This window comes from Micromesistius poutassou (genome assembly GCF_964030765.1).
Source record: "Micromesistius poutassou genome assembly, chromosome: 10".
Lineage (NCBI taxonomy): Eukaryota > Metazoa > Chordata > Actinopteri > Gadiformes > Gadidae > Micromesistius > Micromesistius poutassou.
The window spans coordinates 7,688,021-7,705,749 of record NC_140280.1 but is presented as its reverse complement, the minus strand read 5'-3'; the positions used below and the strand labels follow the sequence as shown (position 1 = coordinate 7,705,749).

The window sequence follows — 17,729 nt, the reverse complement described above, 5'->3', positions numbered from 1 at the left end:
CACAGATGCTCTCCTCATTATATAATTTTTTTTAATATAATTTTTTTATATATAAATTTTTTTTTATGTCATTTTTTTTAATAATTGTTTTTTCTATATATATATATATATATATATATATAAACAATTATATATATATATATATATATCATATATATATCATACCTGCAAACTAGTCACCTTTCGCCGTTTTCAACTCAAAATAGATCATTTAAGTGAATCGTGTAGATCCAAAGAGGTTTTTTTTTAAGGGGGGGGGGGGGGGAGAAACGACGGCTGACCGACCAACCAATCAACCAACCATAGACTGTATAATAACCAGGGGTGCGCATAACTGGTACGCAAGTAGGACGCATGCGCGCCCATAATCAGCGATGCGTAACGTCACTTCTGCCACTACAGCGCCTTTGCGTAACTCACCGTCAGGTCATCAAAACAAAACTATATGTGTATCTTGTACTACTTCTGCGTCTCCCCACCTGCAAAAAAAAAGGCAGCCGGAGCGCTGTGTGCACCGCTGTGTGCACCGCGCGCACACAGGAGAACTGCGCAAAATCAGCTGATCGCAATATCCGTCACTGTGAGACATCCTATCGCTCCGTGGCAGTAACGGACTGGACCCCCGCGTCAACAATCCTGTCCGACCGCAACCAAACACTCTCCCCCGCCTTATCATTAATTAATTAATTAATTAATCGCCTTTATTATTATCAAAACGACGCTACGTGTGGAGTGCGTACCGAACACCATCTCCTGGTACTCAAATGAGTAACTCACTAAAAAAGTTATGTGCACCCCTGATAATAACCGACTGTATAATGAGCGAGAAACAAGTTTGCTATCTTCACAATAAAAAAATCTTTGGCCAAATGACTCCACGTTCCACGTTCCATGTTCCACGACCACCAATCGCTATCAAGATATACCACAGCGCGCGTTTCTTTCCACATCGTTCCAGTCCTGGAGTGGACTGCTCAGTCGTAACTGACCAGTTTATGGGTTAATAAATGTGCCATTTTTACTATAAGAATGCTTGCAAAATGCAAATGTTGTCTTTTCCCTTTATTTTCTTATAGGAGTACACCAGAATGCTTAATTTACATGTTAAAATAGCAAAATTTGGCTGGGGGGGATTCCCCCAGACCCCCCTACAACGGTTTAGTTTGTCACCTTTTTCAACCCTTATGAGTTTGCAGGTATGATATTTATTCGTTGTTTTTTTGGCCTGTTCTTATTTTCCTCCACCGGGGACTATTAACTGGCTTAACACAGCTCACAGTAACAGAAAGTGTGCTGCGGTTGACCGGAATGGTCAGCCTAACCTGTCTATCCATGAGCACGAGGCCCTGACCTCCACCTGCTCCTCCACTGGGTAGAAATGTGAGATAAAAGACTATCAAACATTGTTGGTGGGCCTAAAGGTAAGCTGGTTAGTGATAAAACTGAACCGTTTGTTGTGCTTATGTTCAAGATAATGATCTTGCAAGTATGCATCATGGGAAATTAACTGTAAGTTAATAAGCCCTCTAAACATGGACATAAATAAAGAGCGTTTTTTGTTGCTTCGTTATATCGAATTTGGCCGCCATATTGGAGAGAAGCTGTGATGTTTCCGGTTAAAAATCACTATGACGTTGACATTTGTAAACCAATTTCAATGTCGTTTCTACTCAAGGGTTTATGATCTATGGAGTACAAACATTTTATTTAAAGGGATCTAAAAACGACTATACCACAGTGCTTTCTATCCAGAAACACTAGATCTCCAACATATGCTTTTATTTGTTAACAGGCCAGTCTTGGCCTCTCCAACATGGCGGTGGCGTTGCCGTACGACCCAAAGGCCAACGGAGCTTCTATGTATATGTCCATGACGTTGAACACCATCCACTTGTAAACCAATCAGGACGCAGCGTGCGCACTCATTGCCAATGGTGATTTTTTATTTTCTTAAATCTCACAGACTGGCAGAGACATTCCGGAATCCACTTTAAAAAAACTAAAACAAATAAACAATATTTATAACTCGTCATCGCAGTGTTCCATCTCCTCCTCCTTACAAAAGTGTGCTCTTCCGTGGAGAACTTGAAGGGCAGAAGGTGAAAGTGGGGGAGGGGGGGAGGGCAGGCAGTCAGCAGGGCACACCGGCCCATAGAGGAAGGACCAGGTCAAAGGTCGAGGAGCAGGGGGGGGGCAGGGCGGGGTAGAGATTAGCGTTTGCTCTTCTTGCTCTTTTTGTGGGAGCGGTGGGGCGATCGGGACTTGGATTTCCTCGCCCTCCGGTCTGCGGACGGAGATCTGGACAGCTTGGCCTGCCGCGGAGACCTCCCTCTGTGGACATCAGGTACATTTCCGTTAAATTCACAGAAGAAGAAGAAGAAGGCCTTTTTTTTCTTAGTTTAGATATTGCTACACCATTTGAAGCTGAGATTTTGAAATGACTCGTCGAAGTCAAAGTTGAAGAAAACTCTCGCACTCAGCATCCTAAATCGCAGCTCCTTTATTGATTGGTTCTCGGACCGAAATGTAACCACCAATGACATTGCTGCGTTGTAAGCAGCTGAGTGCGGGGCTTTTCTTCAACTCTGACGTGTACACACAAGAACTCACACAGCCAAATTGTGGTGCATCAGAGTGATGCACCACAATTTGGCTGTGTGAGTTCTTCACAAATCTAATGGCAATGGCTAATCCACATCAGACCAGGTGGGACAATAGGTGCCCTTTAGGTATGAAATCAGCAGGTCCACAGTAAGGCAAATAGGATGGAACTCAAGGTAACAGAATGAATAGATATAATATCAAAGGCTTGCCTGGAAGGAGAGACACTTCTGTGTGTCCGTGCTGCGTCGTCTGAGTCCGAGCTCCTCCCCCTCCCTCCGCGGTGGTCGTTCCTCTTGCTCTTCTCCTTGTCTCTCCTCTCCTCCCGCGGCCGGTTGGACTTGGAGGAGGAGGAGGACTCACTCTGTTCCTCCTCGTTGTCAAACTCCTAAAACAAAAGCCTCAGGATTACAATAGGCTTCCTTATGACAAGGATTTGTTGAATACTTGTTTCGGATTGGTCCAGCACGGCATTCGGCATTTGTTTCTTTTTGTATGGTGGACCGCTTCTATGAATAACAGACTGTTGCTATGGATGCTATTTTCAACTGTAATTGGACGATAAAATATTTAGTTGCAATTATTTTTTTTTTTTGTTATTTTTGGCTGATTGATTTATTTTGTTAACTGTCATGTAATATGCAGGCTAGTGTTGCAGTGAGCATCTCCTATACAACAAAAAAAGTAAACAATACAAATTGAAACTCTTAACAACACAACATCCTGTGACGGGAGAGGATGTGATGTCAGCGTCTCACCTTCTGCAGCAGCTTCCTCCTGTAGTGTCCCACCTGCTGCTGGAGGCTCATCCCAGACCTCCGGGAGCGCTGGCCCGACTCCAGCTCATCCTGGACCCTCATCACCTTCACCTGCACCGGAGAGCAGCCAGGGTCAGGAGGACAGACATTTACATTTAGGGCATTTAGCAGACGCTTTCATCCACAGCGACTTACAATAAGTACATTTGTGATAAGAAGTGAAACAATATAACGTGGACACACCCATCTGACCCTCCTAAAGTACGCCGCTACAGTAAGCTGTCCTCAGGTGGTAGGAATTCCCTTTTTTGGATTAAGTTCCCCTTTCAACTTTCTCTTTGTAATTCTGATTGTATTCACAGCATTTTTTAATTTTTTTTATCAAAATGTATATTTGTCTTGTCTGTTTTTCAATCAAAAACACGTAAAAATGTAATCTTTTTAGCCTTCAATAGAGCGACCTCCCCACGCCCCGATATGAATTTCAGGCGACCCCAAGTGGGTTCTCGACCTGCAGGTTGGAGAACGCTGAGCCAGCGGTTTAGCTCAGATTAACGGCTTAACATCTTATCTATTCATTACTTTCTACAAAATGCTAAAGTGACTTCTTGCCTCGATCTCCCTCAGCCTTTTCCTCTTCCCCTCAGACATCTGGAAGGTTCTCAGGGAGTTCTCGAAGTCGGCGCTGTCGTATTTCGACGGACTCGAGCTGGCGCCGTCGTCGTCGCTGGAGTCGCTCTCCGAATGGCTGCCTTTCTCCGGGCGGCTGGACCTGCAGTGCGTGCGAGAGAGAGAGAGCGGTTGGTGGTGGGACTGCCGAGCAGCATGCGCTATTTCCTGTTGCCGTCTCCTAATACAGTATGTGATAGCGTGCTAGCCCATTAGCACGCTAACCCATGCTAATGGGCTAGCACGTATGTATGTGTCGGGGGGGGGGGGGGGGTCAGCTGATCCATCAGTTAGCTTGATTACACTCTATAGCTAGCCAACTAGTGAATCAGATTGTTAGCATGTTCGCGTGCTACCCTCAGAGACTGCACCTTCTGGTTCTAGTGATGTTAGCGATATAACGGATGTCTCTCAGCAGCCACTGATGAGGAGTGGCTGACTAGAGGCTCACCTCACACCCAGGTCCTCTTCGTCACCGGCGGGTCCCACCACTGCATCCCACTTAGACTCCGTCTTGACTGGAAGGAAAAGCACAACAGCTCATCTGGTCAAAGACGGCAACACTGGACATGACCAGGGTTCTGTGGGGGTGGTAGGTGGTGCTGAGAGGGTGGTGCACACTACCTTGTGGGAACTCCTCTGAGAGACTCCTCTGCTCCCATTTGGACCTGGCAACCCCGGGGAAAGGACTGCTACCATCGTCCACTATGGTATAAAAAGTCACTTCTTAAAACTTCAAAGGCTTCAATGCTTTGTCATTACACCATTTACTACTGCTGATGTGTTTACTCTGATTCAACAGACAAACTGATCCAAACGCAGCATGGAGTGACTTGATATCGTTCAGGTCATTGAGGTTAGAGTTAGAATTAAATTAGAATTCAATTATCGATTAGAACTGAATTTCTAATCAATGAAATGGTCCCAGTTTATTAAACTGTTCATGTTTGTCACGCTCTTATTGTGTTAATCCCAGGAAGAGGTTACGTACGCGGCATCCCGTCAATGTCGTCCATGGCGGCGGCAGCGGCGGCAGTGGTGGAGACGATCCCCAGGGGGACCCCGTCGATGTCGTCCACGGGGACCCCGTCCAGGGGGTCCCAGACCAGGGGGGCCCCGTCCAGCTCGTCCAGCACCTCACCGTCCAGCACCGGGCCCTCCAGAGGGGCCCCGTCCAGGTCTGGAGGTGAGCCCTGGGGACCAGAGACAGGCCATGTGAGTGAGTGAGTGAGTGCTTTACAACTAGCTCACTTTGTATGCATTTATAGTTTTTTTTTAAACAAAACATGCCTTTGAACTAGATTAAGTATTATAGTTTTTAATGCAAAGTAAGGCCACAAACCAGTCTCTCTGAATTGGTCCAGTATTAAGCAAGCAACGCATCAGGTTCACGTCCACTGGCTGAAGCTTACTTTAAAGCGGACCTAAACCTAATTAAACTGGTCCTAACCAGTCTATAGAACTCACATTTTATAAAAACTAGGGGTGTTCCTTTTTTTCTCTTCTATTTTGCATGGTGAAATCTGATTCGTCAGGCCAGTACAAACTAATTAACTTTTCACAATATGACATGCCAGCATCTGATTTCAATTTGACAGAAAATATAGGCTACGGATAGCCTAATGTACTATAATAATATCCATGAAATCAAAGCATGGCTGGTCTCTGTGGTGACGGAGAGCTCCTGTTTGTCTGATTACGCACGGTACTCACATCCTATCAGGACAAAACCTCCCATCGATAAAGAGAATGTAGAAGTGTTTAACGGATACTAACATTAAATCAAATGACGTGAACGATCCATTTCAGTGTATAGAACAAATGAGTCAGTTTAGAAGAACAGCGAAAATGTACTGACGGAAAATAACTAACAATGCACCCTGCGGGACAAGTCCACAACTAAAGACGAGGGACACTTCATGTCTTTCTATGGAAGATTTGTAGCCCCCCCCCCCTCTTCTAGATGATCAGGGGTTACCTCTGCCTTGTCTGCCGTCTCCTCCGCTGCCTTGGTGAAGCCCAGGAAGACGTTCTGGAGGTGTAGGAGGTAGGACTCAGGATAGATTGCCCAGTCCTCCCACGCTCGAAAACAGCCCATCACCTTTTGCTGGGGGGACAGCCGTGCGTTAGTGTGTAGTTTACAGTACTATTTCACTCAGCGGGTGTTTTTATCCGAAGCAACCTAAAGTGACATTTAAATGTTACTGTAATGACTGTTGGGATTCAAACCCAGAACCTTTCAAACACCCGAGACTGCAATGTCTGGCCCCATCGATATAGTATACATGTATAGTATGCAATCAGGTGAACACTTTCATCTACAGTGGCTCACAATACCCTCAAGTGTATATATATGTCTTAGCATGGGTTGGCCCAGTGGGAATCAAACCCCTAACCCTGCCCGTGTTCAGCACCTTACCTTGAACTGTTCGGCTTGCAGTCGGCCTTGGATGTTCTTGTATGCAGCGTTGAGGTCCCCGAATATCTGGAGCAGCTTTGATTCAAAGCTGCAGAGACGCAGACAACTTAAAACAACAATGATGACAAAAATACCATGACCGTACCGTAAATATCCTGATCAGTGTCTGGTGCGAGGGGAAGATTTTCTTACTATTTACGGAAGTAAGATGCACCGGCCACTTTGGCACACGAGTTGTACAAGATGTCCGACACAAGATATAGCCGTGAGATCTTTGGGGCAGAAAGACAGATAGAAGATCAGACAAACTATATTCTAATATGAATGATGTCACTTGGGATGGAACAATGTGTACAATCTGTACATGCATACATTTTTAATTGCCAATAGATGAACTGGTTTTATTTGTACCTTTAAAGAAATTAGACCTTCCTCAACTTTTTAGTACACAGCCTGTAGGATGATTTCTATTATATTTCAACCAGGCCAGGTTTGCCAGAGAAAAAGGAAGGAAGTGACTAAGCCTGTTTATTTATGACTATATCTAACATTCAGCTAGCCTTGCTATCTGAATGCCTAGTCCGTGCTGTATGTGTTTTTTACCCTTTTCATTATTATATTAATGCCCTCAATGGCACACTTGGTTTCCCCAAGTGTGTGTGTGTGTGTGTGTGTGTGTGTGTGTGTGTGTGTGTGTGTGTGTGTGTGTGTGTGTGTGTGTGTGTGTGTGTGTGTGTGTGTGTGTGTGTGTGTGAGACAGACCTTCCTCTGCAGCGGCGTGTGCAGCATGGAGAGCGACTCGCTGATGAGCAGCACCACCTCCTCTGCCGCCTCGGCACGCTCCAGACAGAAGGCCATGGCCTCCGCCACCTCACACCGCCGCGGGCCCAGCTCCCGCAGCAGGCCCTCCAGGCGCCGCCGGTGTCTGGGGCAGGAGGAGGAGGAAGCCTTGGTTTGTTTTGTTTATTTCGCTTTTTTTTTTTTTTTTCTTTTTTAGCTTTCCAACCTGCCCAACTTTCTGGTGAACCGTGTCACAGAAAAACGTTCTATAAGCAATAATTACATTTTTTTTTAGCATTTGTAGGAATTCAGAAGAAAAATGCAGTGGCTGAAAAATGAAACTTCATTTTCAAGGTGTCGGATTATCAGATTATCAGGATTATCAGAGAGGGAAGTCCCTCTCTGTGAAAACAAAACAAACCGCAAACTCACTCTGCTTTCAGCTGCCCCTTCTTGCCCTCCTCCTCCTCCTCCTCCTGGGGGGTCCCGGGGTCGTAGCCGGGCCGGGCCGTGTCTCGGCTGTTGTACGTGTTCAGGCCCGGCGGACGCCATATCGACCCGCCCTGGAACATCCGGAACTCTCTGGTCCGCCACTCGCTCAGCGACTCCCCCTGCCGCCGTGCGGGGAACAGCGTCGCTGGTTAGTTCACTCACAATAACCAAGATAGTACTAGTTAGTAGCCTGACAAACTGTCAGACTCACCAACCTATTACAAACTAACATGTTACTAATAAACTAACCAAGCAACCAACCAACTAATGTGTTACTAGTAACCCACTAGTTGGGTGATTGGTTAGCTATCCATCAAAAGAATGACTATTTAGTCTATGCTTATATATGCATGGGATATAGCTAGCTTTTACTATACTGTCAAAAATAATAATATTTCATATAATGTTGCTGATGCTTTGCAATAACAGTCAAGCACATCTTAAAACATTTAGAGAAAACCTCAGGACACTAGGGAATTGGATTATGGGTCCCAAAGTTCAAAATGTCCCGGATTCCAAAGTGAATGTGTGTGACAGGAGGACGCCCCACCTGGAGGATGCAGAAGAGTCTCCAGCGGTAGTACACATGGTCCTGGCTTTTGTTGTCAAACAGGAACCTGTCACCAGCCAGAGGAACAAGGAGGTAAACACAGTAGGAAGGTGCGTTTCCCCTTCAGAAAATAATCAGTTGAAATGGAGAGGAGGTCCTCACCTGAAGTCAGGGTTGTTTTTCTCCTTGCTCATGATGATGGCTTCAAACATGGGCCCCTCCCTCACAACAAACTCTACCATCCTGTGGATGAGCACCAGCAGGATCCTGTTGGGAGGGGGGGGGGGTGCAGCGGGGTCAGAGGTCAGACCAGCTTTTATCAGACACTTGTTGTGGTGGAGGGGATGATTGTGGTGGAGGAAGTTATGGTGGGGAAGTTTGGATTGCTGATGGAGGCCGTGGTGAATACGGCGGGGGCGATAGTGCCGATAGTAGTATTGGTGATGGTGCGGATTGTTGTGATTGAGGTGGTGATGGTATTGAAGTTACATGCATACCTTTCGGTGGGGATAACCACCTTGACCACAGCTTCGGACAGAGTCTGTTGGTGGTCAAATCATACGGTAAAGAGAAGCAGAGTGAGAACAGCAGTACACTGCAGGATACACAGAACACAGGGAACAACCAAGACAAGGGTTATCATTACATCACTCCATCCAAATCCTGTCATTTATTTGTTTATTTATTTGTATGTAGAAAAAGACACGCACACGTACAGAGACATAAAGGGAGACGTGTCATACAAGTGAGCAGAGAGAGGGGAAGCAAGAGGGAGAAACGGAAAACCAGATAGCAAGAAAGACCGAATGAGAGAGGGAAAGAGAACAAGAGCGATGAACAGAGATTGAGAGATAAACAGACAAAGATGCAGACTTTGTGGAACAGAGACACAGCGCGATAGATGGACAGACATAGAGATAGAGACCTTGTCCAGCAGACAGACAGAGAGATAAACAGATAACAGAGAGACGGACATGGAGATAGACAGTTAAACAGACAGACAGAGAGATGAAGACCTTGTCGAACTCAGACTTGGAGCGCCCCAGGGGTTTGGTGAAGTCGTTGCGGAGGCGGTCGCGGGGCTGGGCGTTGAAGGGCAGGCCGGACGGGGGAGGCGGTGCCGACCTCATCCCCATGGGCGTGTACAGAGGCTGGGGGGGGATGCGGGCCGGCTTGCCCCAGCCCAGCTTCATCTCAAAGCCCATCACTGTTTTACCTGGAGGCAGAAGATAACACATCAGTCATATGATCGTCGTCTACTTGTCCAGGCACTGACCTTTTTAAAGCTCAGTTTTAGAGCTGAGCTGGTTTACCCTCTCACACACACCGCTGTTGGGGTGTTGGGAAACACTGAACACCAAGGGTACATAATGAAGCATTAACATCAGTTAATGCAGTAATAACCATTAAATTACTATCAGTCTAGTAATCATTTAATAGCGTTCATGTGAACTAATGGTATTAGCGTGAACTATGGTAATGGTGGCCATATTAAAGTTTGAATTGATACATTATTGAATAGGATTAGGGTTAAACCAAACCCTCAACCCCTATGAGAACGCTATATAATAATGCTTATTACTGCATTAATTAATGGTAGATATTGGTTAATTAATGCAGCCTTTTCGTTGTTAACATCCTGCATTACGCAGTAAGACGATATAAGTCATCTTGCATCATAAGCTAAATTGCATGATGGAGTCGATGCAGAGTTCCCCCGACCAGCTGGTGTTCAGAGTGCTGGGTGCTCTGCTGGGTGAACCAGGCCCTTTAACCGAGAGGCCGGCCGTACCGTCCAGAGAGGCCAGGGCTCTCTCTGCATCCCGGCGGGTCATGTAGGCCACGAAGGCCCTGTTGGTGGTCCGACAGCGCTCCTCGTCCGTCCGGGGCCACATGATCTTCACACTGGCCAGGGGCCCGTACTTCCCAAACTCCTTGCACAGCATCTCCTCATTCATCTGTCAATTAATCAATCCACAAAACTTCATTGATAAGAGTATGTTTCGTGCAAAATCGCATGATGAAGTGCTAACAGGGGAAACTACCCTAGTTTCCCCAGGAACCAGAAGTACAATGAGGATGAGATTACAAATTGGAGAAACACATAGATTACATTTGAGAGGGAGATTCAAACAAAGTAAAGGTCACACACTACTAGGTTTGTTTTAAAATTTGGTTTATGTTCCTTTAAAACAGGGATGCCAGGGTGAAATTGGACAGGGGGCCCGATTTTTTTCAAGTGAGACCTCAGGGGGCCGGATTACACTTTCGGACTGAAAAGGCCAAACACTGACTCAACACATGGATAGGTAGGCTATTTAAAATTATTCATGAAGGCCTACACATCAAAAGGAAATTTCATTGATTTTCACCAAAATAGCTTCACAATGAGGCCTACAATTACATAGCCTAAAGCAGGAGACAGTTACCCTCTAAAAACGTAATGTAACATTTTCCTATCCATGCAAGTAGCCTACATTTATAAATTAGAAATGCAACAAAATAAACTAGGTGCCAACAAAACACATTTCCTATAAATAACAACCCTAACCCTAACTAACCCTAACACAAGTGTAAACTGTTAATTACTTGTATTATATTTATTGAAGGCTTGCACATGAAAACACTTTAATGCATAATTAGGCCAATTAAAAGGCCAGGCCAAGTAGGCCTAAACGAGTCACAGAAAGTAAGCACCAGAATAAAGTAGTCCAACAATAGGCCATGTGATTGAATATCCAGTAGGAATTAGTAAAACAAAAAGGTTCTTGAAAAAATAGCCAAATATGAGCTATCTAAAAACATTAAATTGGCTCAACAACAGATGAGGCATATTAACTTTGCCAGTCATCACCAGTCAACCCCAACCCATATTTCCACACACCCATATGCCTATGGCACTAGCCTACACAGGCTATCAGTCAACCCCAACCCCTTTTATTCCCTCCCACCCATATCACACTGGATTATGATAAATGGGGAGACCAGCCTACTTCAGCTACATTTTACTTGTCGAAGCCAGACACCTTTTAACTTTCACCAGCTTGGGGGGCAGTTTCTGGGCAGTGGCTATTTTCACATTCACATTCACATTCACATTCATTTCATATCATTCAGGTGTCTGTGCATTAGGCGATTGCGCACTTGCGATTTATTAATATTCATCACGGAAAAGGCCTGCTCACATAAATATGTTGTCCCAAACATACAAAGTATTTTACCTGCAAAGGCTGTGAGCATTGGGTACTGTGGTGGCAAGGATTGATAGAATGATTTGATTACAACAGATGCGTAGTTATCCTTCAACGGTGCGCAACACTGCAGTTCTATCAGTTCCATTTGGATCACCTCTGGGACCTCGGAAGCGTCAATCGTGAATGAAGACCGAAAAAGCGCAAAGTCCTTTTCCAGTTCAGTAAAAACCGTGAATCAATTGTCAAACTGATGCCTGAGTCCGGAAAGCAACTTTGCGTACTTGTCCATACTCTGATGATTGACAGGCTGAGATTTTAGACAGAGGAAGTGGGCTGCATTGTGCTTGGAGAGCTGCGTCTTCCAACGCCAGTATACTTTGAAAAGCACGAACACTATCATAATACTCTGTGACGAGTTTGTTGCGGCCCTGCATAGTAACATTCAACACATTTAGGTGTTCCGTAATGTCGACTAAAAAGGAAAGATCCCTGGTCCATTCTGGGTCATCCAATTTTACCACAGGCTTCCCTTTACCCTGCATGAACTCGGCTATCTCTGTGTGTAATCTGTAAAAATGTTTGAGCACTGCGCCTCGGCTTAACCAACGCACATCGGTGTGATAGAGAAGGCCATGATAAATGTCACAGCAACAGCAGCAACAGACCAACTGACGGATTCCACCGAAAATTCAATAAAAATTAAATTAAAAAAATTAGATAAATATAAAAATATGTATTTTCCCCTTATCACCCGCGGGCCGGATGTGACAGTGATGTACAGTCGGGCCGTTTCCGGCCCGCGGGCCGTAACCCTGGCATCCCTGCTTTAAAAGGTCTATTCCAGAAAGTGATGACCTCAGCTCCTCTGCAGACTGTAGCTGTAGACCGCTCCCCTGTACCTTAAGGCCCTGGTCCTCACCTGAGGATGATATGGAGGCCAGAGCCAGCGGCCCGGAGGGCTCTGGATGGAGTATACATCAAAAGCATAGGAGGACACTGATGTGGAGTTTACCTTTGGACTGATGCAGCTGATGTAGAGGTTAGTGGTGATGGGCAACACAGTGTCGTCATAGAAACCTGTAGGTTTGAGGAGCACATCAATACAGGAGTCAAGCAATGAAGGAAAGGCAGATTTACTCTTTGGACAAACAGATGCAATTCATTGATAGAGAGATAATGTTTACTTGATGTAGCATTTTCAAGCCTCATTAGAATTTGTGCAGCTGTCAAACTCATACCTAATGTTGGGCTTAACATTTTCGCTATTAAAGGAATAAGGGTAAATGTAACATGATCATGATAATTACTTGATCGCCTTGACAACGGTGTGTCCAGGTCTCCATAGGCTCCGCTTCCTCCTCCGGGGTCATTTTTCTTCCTCTTGTGCCGCTCCTCCCGCTCTTCCTGTATGCTGTTGACCACCAATGACAGGTCATCAGTTACCAAGGTGATGACAGGTTATCAGTTACCACAGCGACGACAGGTTATCAGTTAGCATGGCGATGACAGGTAATCAATTACCATGGGGATTACAGGTTTTCAGTTACCATGACTTTATTTTCCTACATAGACTGTGTCTATGTATGACTACGTAGTGTAAAGTCTATGCGGTACTTTGGTCTTCTATAAACAACTCAACTCAAAGTCACGGAGTAGAAAAACATTAAAAAACAAAACGTTGAAAGTTATATACCCCAAGACACATACTGAAACAGAAAAAAATGTAAGACTGAAAAATTATTCTCAGCAGACTCACAGTTTGAGCTCTTCTTTAAATAGTTCGAGGTTGCTCCTCTTCTTTCCTTCTACCTTCTTCTTGAATATCTGCCAATCAAATAGGCAGCCATTTAGAGTGAAACATGATCCCGGGCTAGACTAACCTATTTTTGGCAGGAAGGAGCTAAATCCAACAGGAAGAGGAGATAACTCACAGGCTTTTTGGCATCAGGAGAATGTGCTAGCGATACAGGGGGGGGTGTGGAGTTAAACTTGGCGGCTGGTCGATAGAGCTTGTTTCTGGAAACGTCTGCTGCTTCCTCTTCTTCAAAGACAACATGAAGTAAACAATGACTTTAAAAATAACAGTCACCATGACTTTCAAAATACCAGTATCAGGCAATAACCTTACAAACAAATGTATATATTTGGGATTGATTGGAAAAAGAGTTACCATATCAATTTGTATATATATATATATATATAAATATATTTTAAGCTTTAGTGTAATGTGCAGCGATACAACCATTATTTAAAGGTAATGGTATTATAAACAATACCATTGAACAGTTTAAATGACCTAGCAAAAAATGCAATACTGATAGAATTTTCACCTGTCAATGATATAAATGTATGTAGCTATATACTGTGTATGGACAATTTGGTGCTTTGATCCAAAGTGCCTTACAATTATACAGGTGCATGCATACATTCCCCTGTGTAGCTCAACGCACCGTGGAGCATCACATTCACACATTCACACATTCACATGCATGAGAGGCCCCAGTAGGAATCAATGTCCTAACCCCGGAAGTGTTAATTAATGCCATGGCCCACGTTTTAGTGATGGGATATCCATAATCCATGACATCCTGGGGTCCTCACCTTTAGTTACATTCACAATGCCTCCTCGCACAAACGTCTTCACCCCGCTCTTGGTGCTGCCTTCGAATGACGCCAAGAACTCCTCAAACACCTCAGCTGCCTTCTCTTGCTCCTGAAAACATAGCGTCAACATCTGATCACCATTTACATATCCCATTAAGCTCACTGTGAATAGAAAGGAGTCTACAATGGGTACATCTTAACGGACTGCATGTATATGTACTAGCGTTAACCATTTCAGTAAGTCAGCAGACGCTTTGCCTCCATAGCACATTTAAGGCTGTTCGTTAGACAGTAGCAATCTCACCTTCTTCTTGAGCTCCTCCTGTTCCCTCTTCGTCAGTGTTTTTATTGCACTGGCCGGTTTCCCCTTTCTTTCCGCCATGTTTACACTGCAAACTAAGAACAGCCAACGGTAAATCGCTGAAAATGTCGGCAAATCAACTAGACACACAATGATTCAAATGTTTAACATTCTCGTTAACTGGCAAACCTTTCAACTGAGATGTTGAAATCTTGAATATAAACATTTGAGTTGGTTGTGATAGCCTGGGTGGCATTTTGGAATTATCGTAGTTTCCATGTTATCTAAAACCAGCAGATCATATTGAATATAAACCACTCACCTCTTAAGGCTGATGAATAAGCTGGACTTGCTAGTCGTAGCCAGAATCCATCGCAGGCACCACCACAAGCATTAAGGTCTTCAGTTATAACATCCCTCCACCCAGATATTCACAGCACAATGTGAGAAGCCTGCAAATCAATTTAGTTTATGATGAGGGTTATTTTATGTACTTGTAAAAACACTGCTTTATTCCTGACATGATCATTATTTTAGCATTTGGATTTGTTATGACTACCTACAAACATGTTGAACTGCTTCAATACAGAAAGAAGCTTACCCGGCACTAAAATGGTTTAAAAAGATGCATTAGCTAATCTGCACTAGCTTTTCAGATGGAGGTTTCGATCTTTTGTTGTATCAATGTAAATGTAAATGTATCACATTGGTATGAACACCTTATCATAGCCTATATCTAGTCGTGATCTACAGAACAACTTATAACTAATAACGTATTGATTCAACTAGTGATGGGCATCACTAGGCCTAAGCAGCACTCGCCTCTGCTGGTACCCCATTGGAGTCTATAAGAGAGCCAAGACACAACTGACACCTGCATGCAAATTCACACAAGCATCGGATTATAACTCAGTGGAAGCATGAATAGGGGCTACTTCATTCACACAGAGATAAATCCACTCCCACTGGCCCTCGCTGCAGCAATCTTTGTAAACCGTGTGTGTGTGTGTGTGTGTGTGTGTGTGTGTGTGTGTGTGTGTGTGTGTGTGTGTGTGTGTGTGTGTGTGTGTGCGTGTGTGTTTACATGGACAAAATATGCAGAAACGTTGCCAGGGAACAACGCGGGTGTAGAATTCTAGACAGAAAAAGGGTTTTCATAAACCATGAACATTGCAAAACAGGGCACTGTGTAATACACAAGCGCGCACACACACGCACCCAAATGAGACTGATCCAACAAAGCTATCCGTGATCACAGAACGACGGATAAAGCAGTGTTGTCAAGCAGATGGATCATGCAAGTAGCTCCGATGTGCAAGCCATTGTAACCGATATATCTTGACAACGATCTCTTCAATCAGAGGGACATTCAAAGACTACCTAAGCTAGCGAGACAAACGATGGTTAAAGGCCTGCACCTCATAATAGTGAGCCAACAGTCATATTTGACCCATATTAAAGCAAGTTATAGACAGATGTAAAGCTAATGCTACGTTATAGTTGCAATGCTTTAAAAAAAATTGTAAATAAACAACGTCAAATCCAACTAGGGTTCAAAGGGGGGTGACTCCTAATGTTAGCATCTGCTAACCTGGCTGTCCTGTCTGTTATGCTACTAAACAGCAGTCATTTTAACGATATAGTATCCTATTTTCCTATTAAAAAGCAATCCTGTGCTAGTCAACTCGTAGAGGCTGTCCCGACATAAACTTACAGTGTCTGTCATGTTGTTGCATTTCCATTTTCGCCAGTACGCCGAAAATGGATCTCCACCATAACAAGCTAGCCTGCTGAAGCAAAGGGGGCGGGGCCCGGGACTATAATGAGCACCATACGTCATCTGTTGGCTCATTAATATTCATGTTTAAATCATACATATTAAATTGACACAAAGGTTGATAAGTGTTTACAAAACACAATGAATAATTACCGGTAGGATAGGGTATAACATAAGTGTTTAATGTCACTTTCATCTTCAGGGCTATACTTTTTACTTTTTTTTAATTTTTAGACATAGACATTGGATCATTGTTACTGGATATCATTAGTAAGCAAAAAAGCTTGAATCTACTATTTACACTTCCGTCTGTGTAAATAATTACTTTTCATATTTATCTGCATCTTTATTCAAATACCAATATACGTGTCTGAAATACATCTTATTCTCAAATAGTGTGGAGACAAATGCATAGTTGTAAGATGAATGTATTTTGTTACTTTGTCATATACAGTTATTTTTCCTTTTGCTGTATATTAAATAGAAAATAAGTAGTAATTTAAATGTGTCAACAACTTAACAGTTATCTGAGCTGTCATTTGCTGAGCTGTCTTGTCATGTAACCTGTCCAATAGTTTATTGTCCGCTCCCTAACCGAGGCCCAGAATACTCATAATGTCATTATTTTATTCTGAGTCTGTCATCATCCATTCTTCATGCAAAATATCTCAAATAACATCCATCCTATTCATTTTTATTAAAGAAGTCATGGCGAGCCAGCCAACGCCATGCCACCATACAGTCTGACAGTTTGGCATGTATCCTTGAAACATAGAACTATACCAAACTATTTGACCTCACTGTCTAAGGAGCACAGAGTGTGTAGCTCTGATGGAACACAACAACATGTTATCTGCTGGGACAATGTCATGGTGGTAGACAATTGTCCCCCATCTTACTGGCCCTGCCATACCTGATGACGTTAAGGCTGATGACTTGAGGTAGAAAAACAAGATGAGACATTGATGAGCATCAATCTCTTGTCATTCGGGTACAATACATGAATCAGTAACATTTGTGTAAGCTTGTTTCAAGGTAAATACAATTACTTGGATTTCAGTTGATATTGAAGTTGTGAACCCTTTCTTCCTCCTCTATGAGATGACAAACCTACCTCAGTGGACTTAGTGTGTCAGTGTCTTATAAAGACTTATAGCACATAAGGACAAACTAAGGACCTTAAGGTGTTACCCAGCACCTTAGTAGACACACCATGTAACTAAAGTCTGTGAATTAGATGTAGGCCAATGCCTTTATGTCTCTGCTAGTCAGTGACCTAAGTCTGTAGTAAGTCAAGGGCATCATGCCTTGCCTAACTGGTGATATCCTGGCCATATATTGGTTATGTTGCCAGCCCAGGCAAAGTAGACTAACCAATCAATCAGTTAATAAAACAAACGAAATCTTGCAGGTGTTTGAGGATTGATAGTCTAAAATGGCCACCGTAGCCAAATCAGCCCATCCCCAGCCACGCTCCCCCAGCCCACCCCCCCCCCCCCCCCCCCCCCCCCCCCAGCGCCGTGGGATCCTGCCCTAAATGCGCATGGGCGGGGAACTCTTATTATTGTAAGCGTACATTTCTCT

General features: G+C 44.0%; 1 protein-coding gene across 2 annotated transcripts; it reads right to left on the bottom strand.

The window, feature by feature from the left end:
- Positions 1 to 1,958: 1,958 nt before the first annotated feature.
- Positions 1,959 to 16,183, bottom strand: LOC311354013 (U2 snRNP-associated SURP motif-containing protein). Of its 2 annotated transcripts, none has more exons than XM_084473801.1 (25): positions 16,083 to 16,183; positions 14,691 to 14,820; positions 14,372 to 14,463; positions 14,065 to 14,176; positions 13,395 to 13,504; positions 13,220 to 13,287; positions 12,771 to 12,874; positions 12,476 to 12,540; positions 10,062 to 10,227; positions 9,286 to 9,485; positions 8,767 to 8,810; positions 8,432 to 8,536; positions 8,270 to 8,336; positions 7,660 to 7,838; positions 7,210 to 7,372; positions 6,640 to 6,719; positions 6,448 to 6,535; positions 6,007 to 6,135; positions 5,020 to 5,221; positions 4,653 to 4,733; positions 4,480 to 4,546; positions 3,972 to 4,131; positions 3,360 to 3,470; positions 2,814 to 2,989; positions 1,959 to 2,331 (listed from the first exon to the last, which is right to left on the bottom strand). In XM_084473801.1, the coding sequence occupies exons 3-25, from the start codon at positions 14,447 to 14,449 to the stop codon at positions 2,211 to 2,213; spliced, it is 2,676 nt and encodes an 891-aa protein (XP_084329927.1). In that variant the 5' UTR covers positions 14,450 to 14,463; positions 14,691 to 14,820; positions 16,083 to 16,183; the 3' UTR covers positions 1,959 to 2,210. The 2 variants fall into 2 exon arrangements, with proteins under 2 accessions (XP_084329927.1, XP_084329928.1); XM_084473802.1 differs by having other exon boundaries at positions 13,220 to 13,275.
- Positions 16,184 to 17,729: the final 1,546 nt, after the last annotated feature.

Coding starts and splice junctions, on each gene's coding strand:
- LOC311354013 (XM_084473801.1), bottom strand. CDS start 14,449: ATGGCGGAAAGAAAGGGGAAACCGGCCAGTGCAATAAAAACACTGACG. Junction 12,875..13,219: donor TTTAAAGAAGAGCTCAAACT/GTGAGTCTGCTG, acceptor GGTGGTCAACAG/CATACAGGAAGAGCGGGAGG. Junction 5,222..6,006: donor AGACGGCAGACAAGGCAGAG/GTAACCCCTGAT, acceptor TCTGGTCCCCAG/GGCTCACCTCCAGACCTGGA.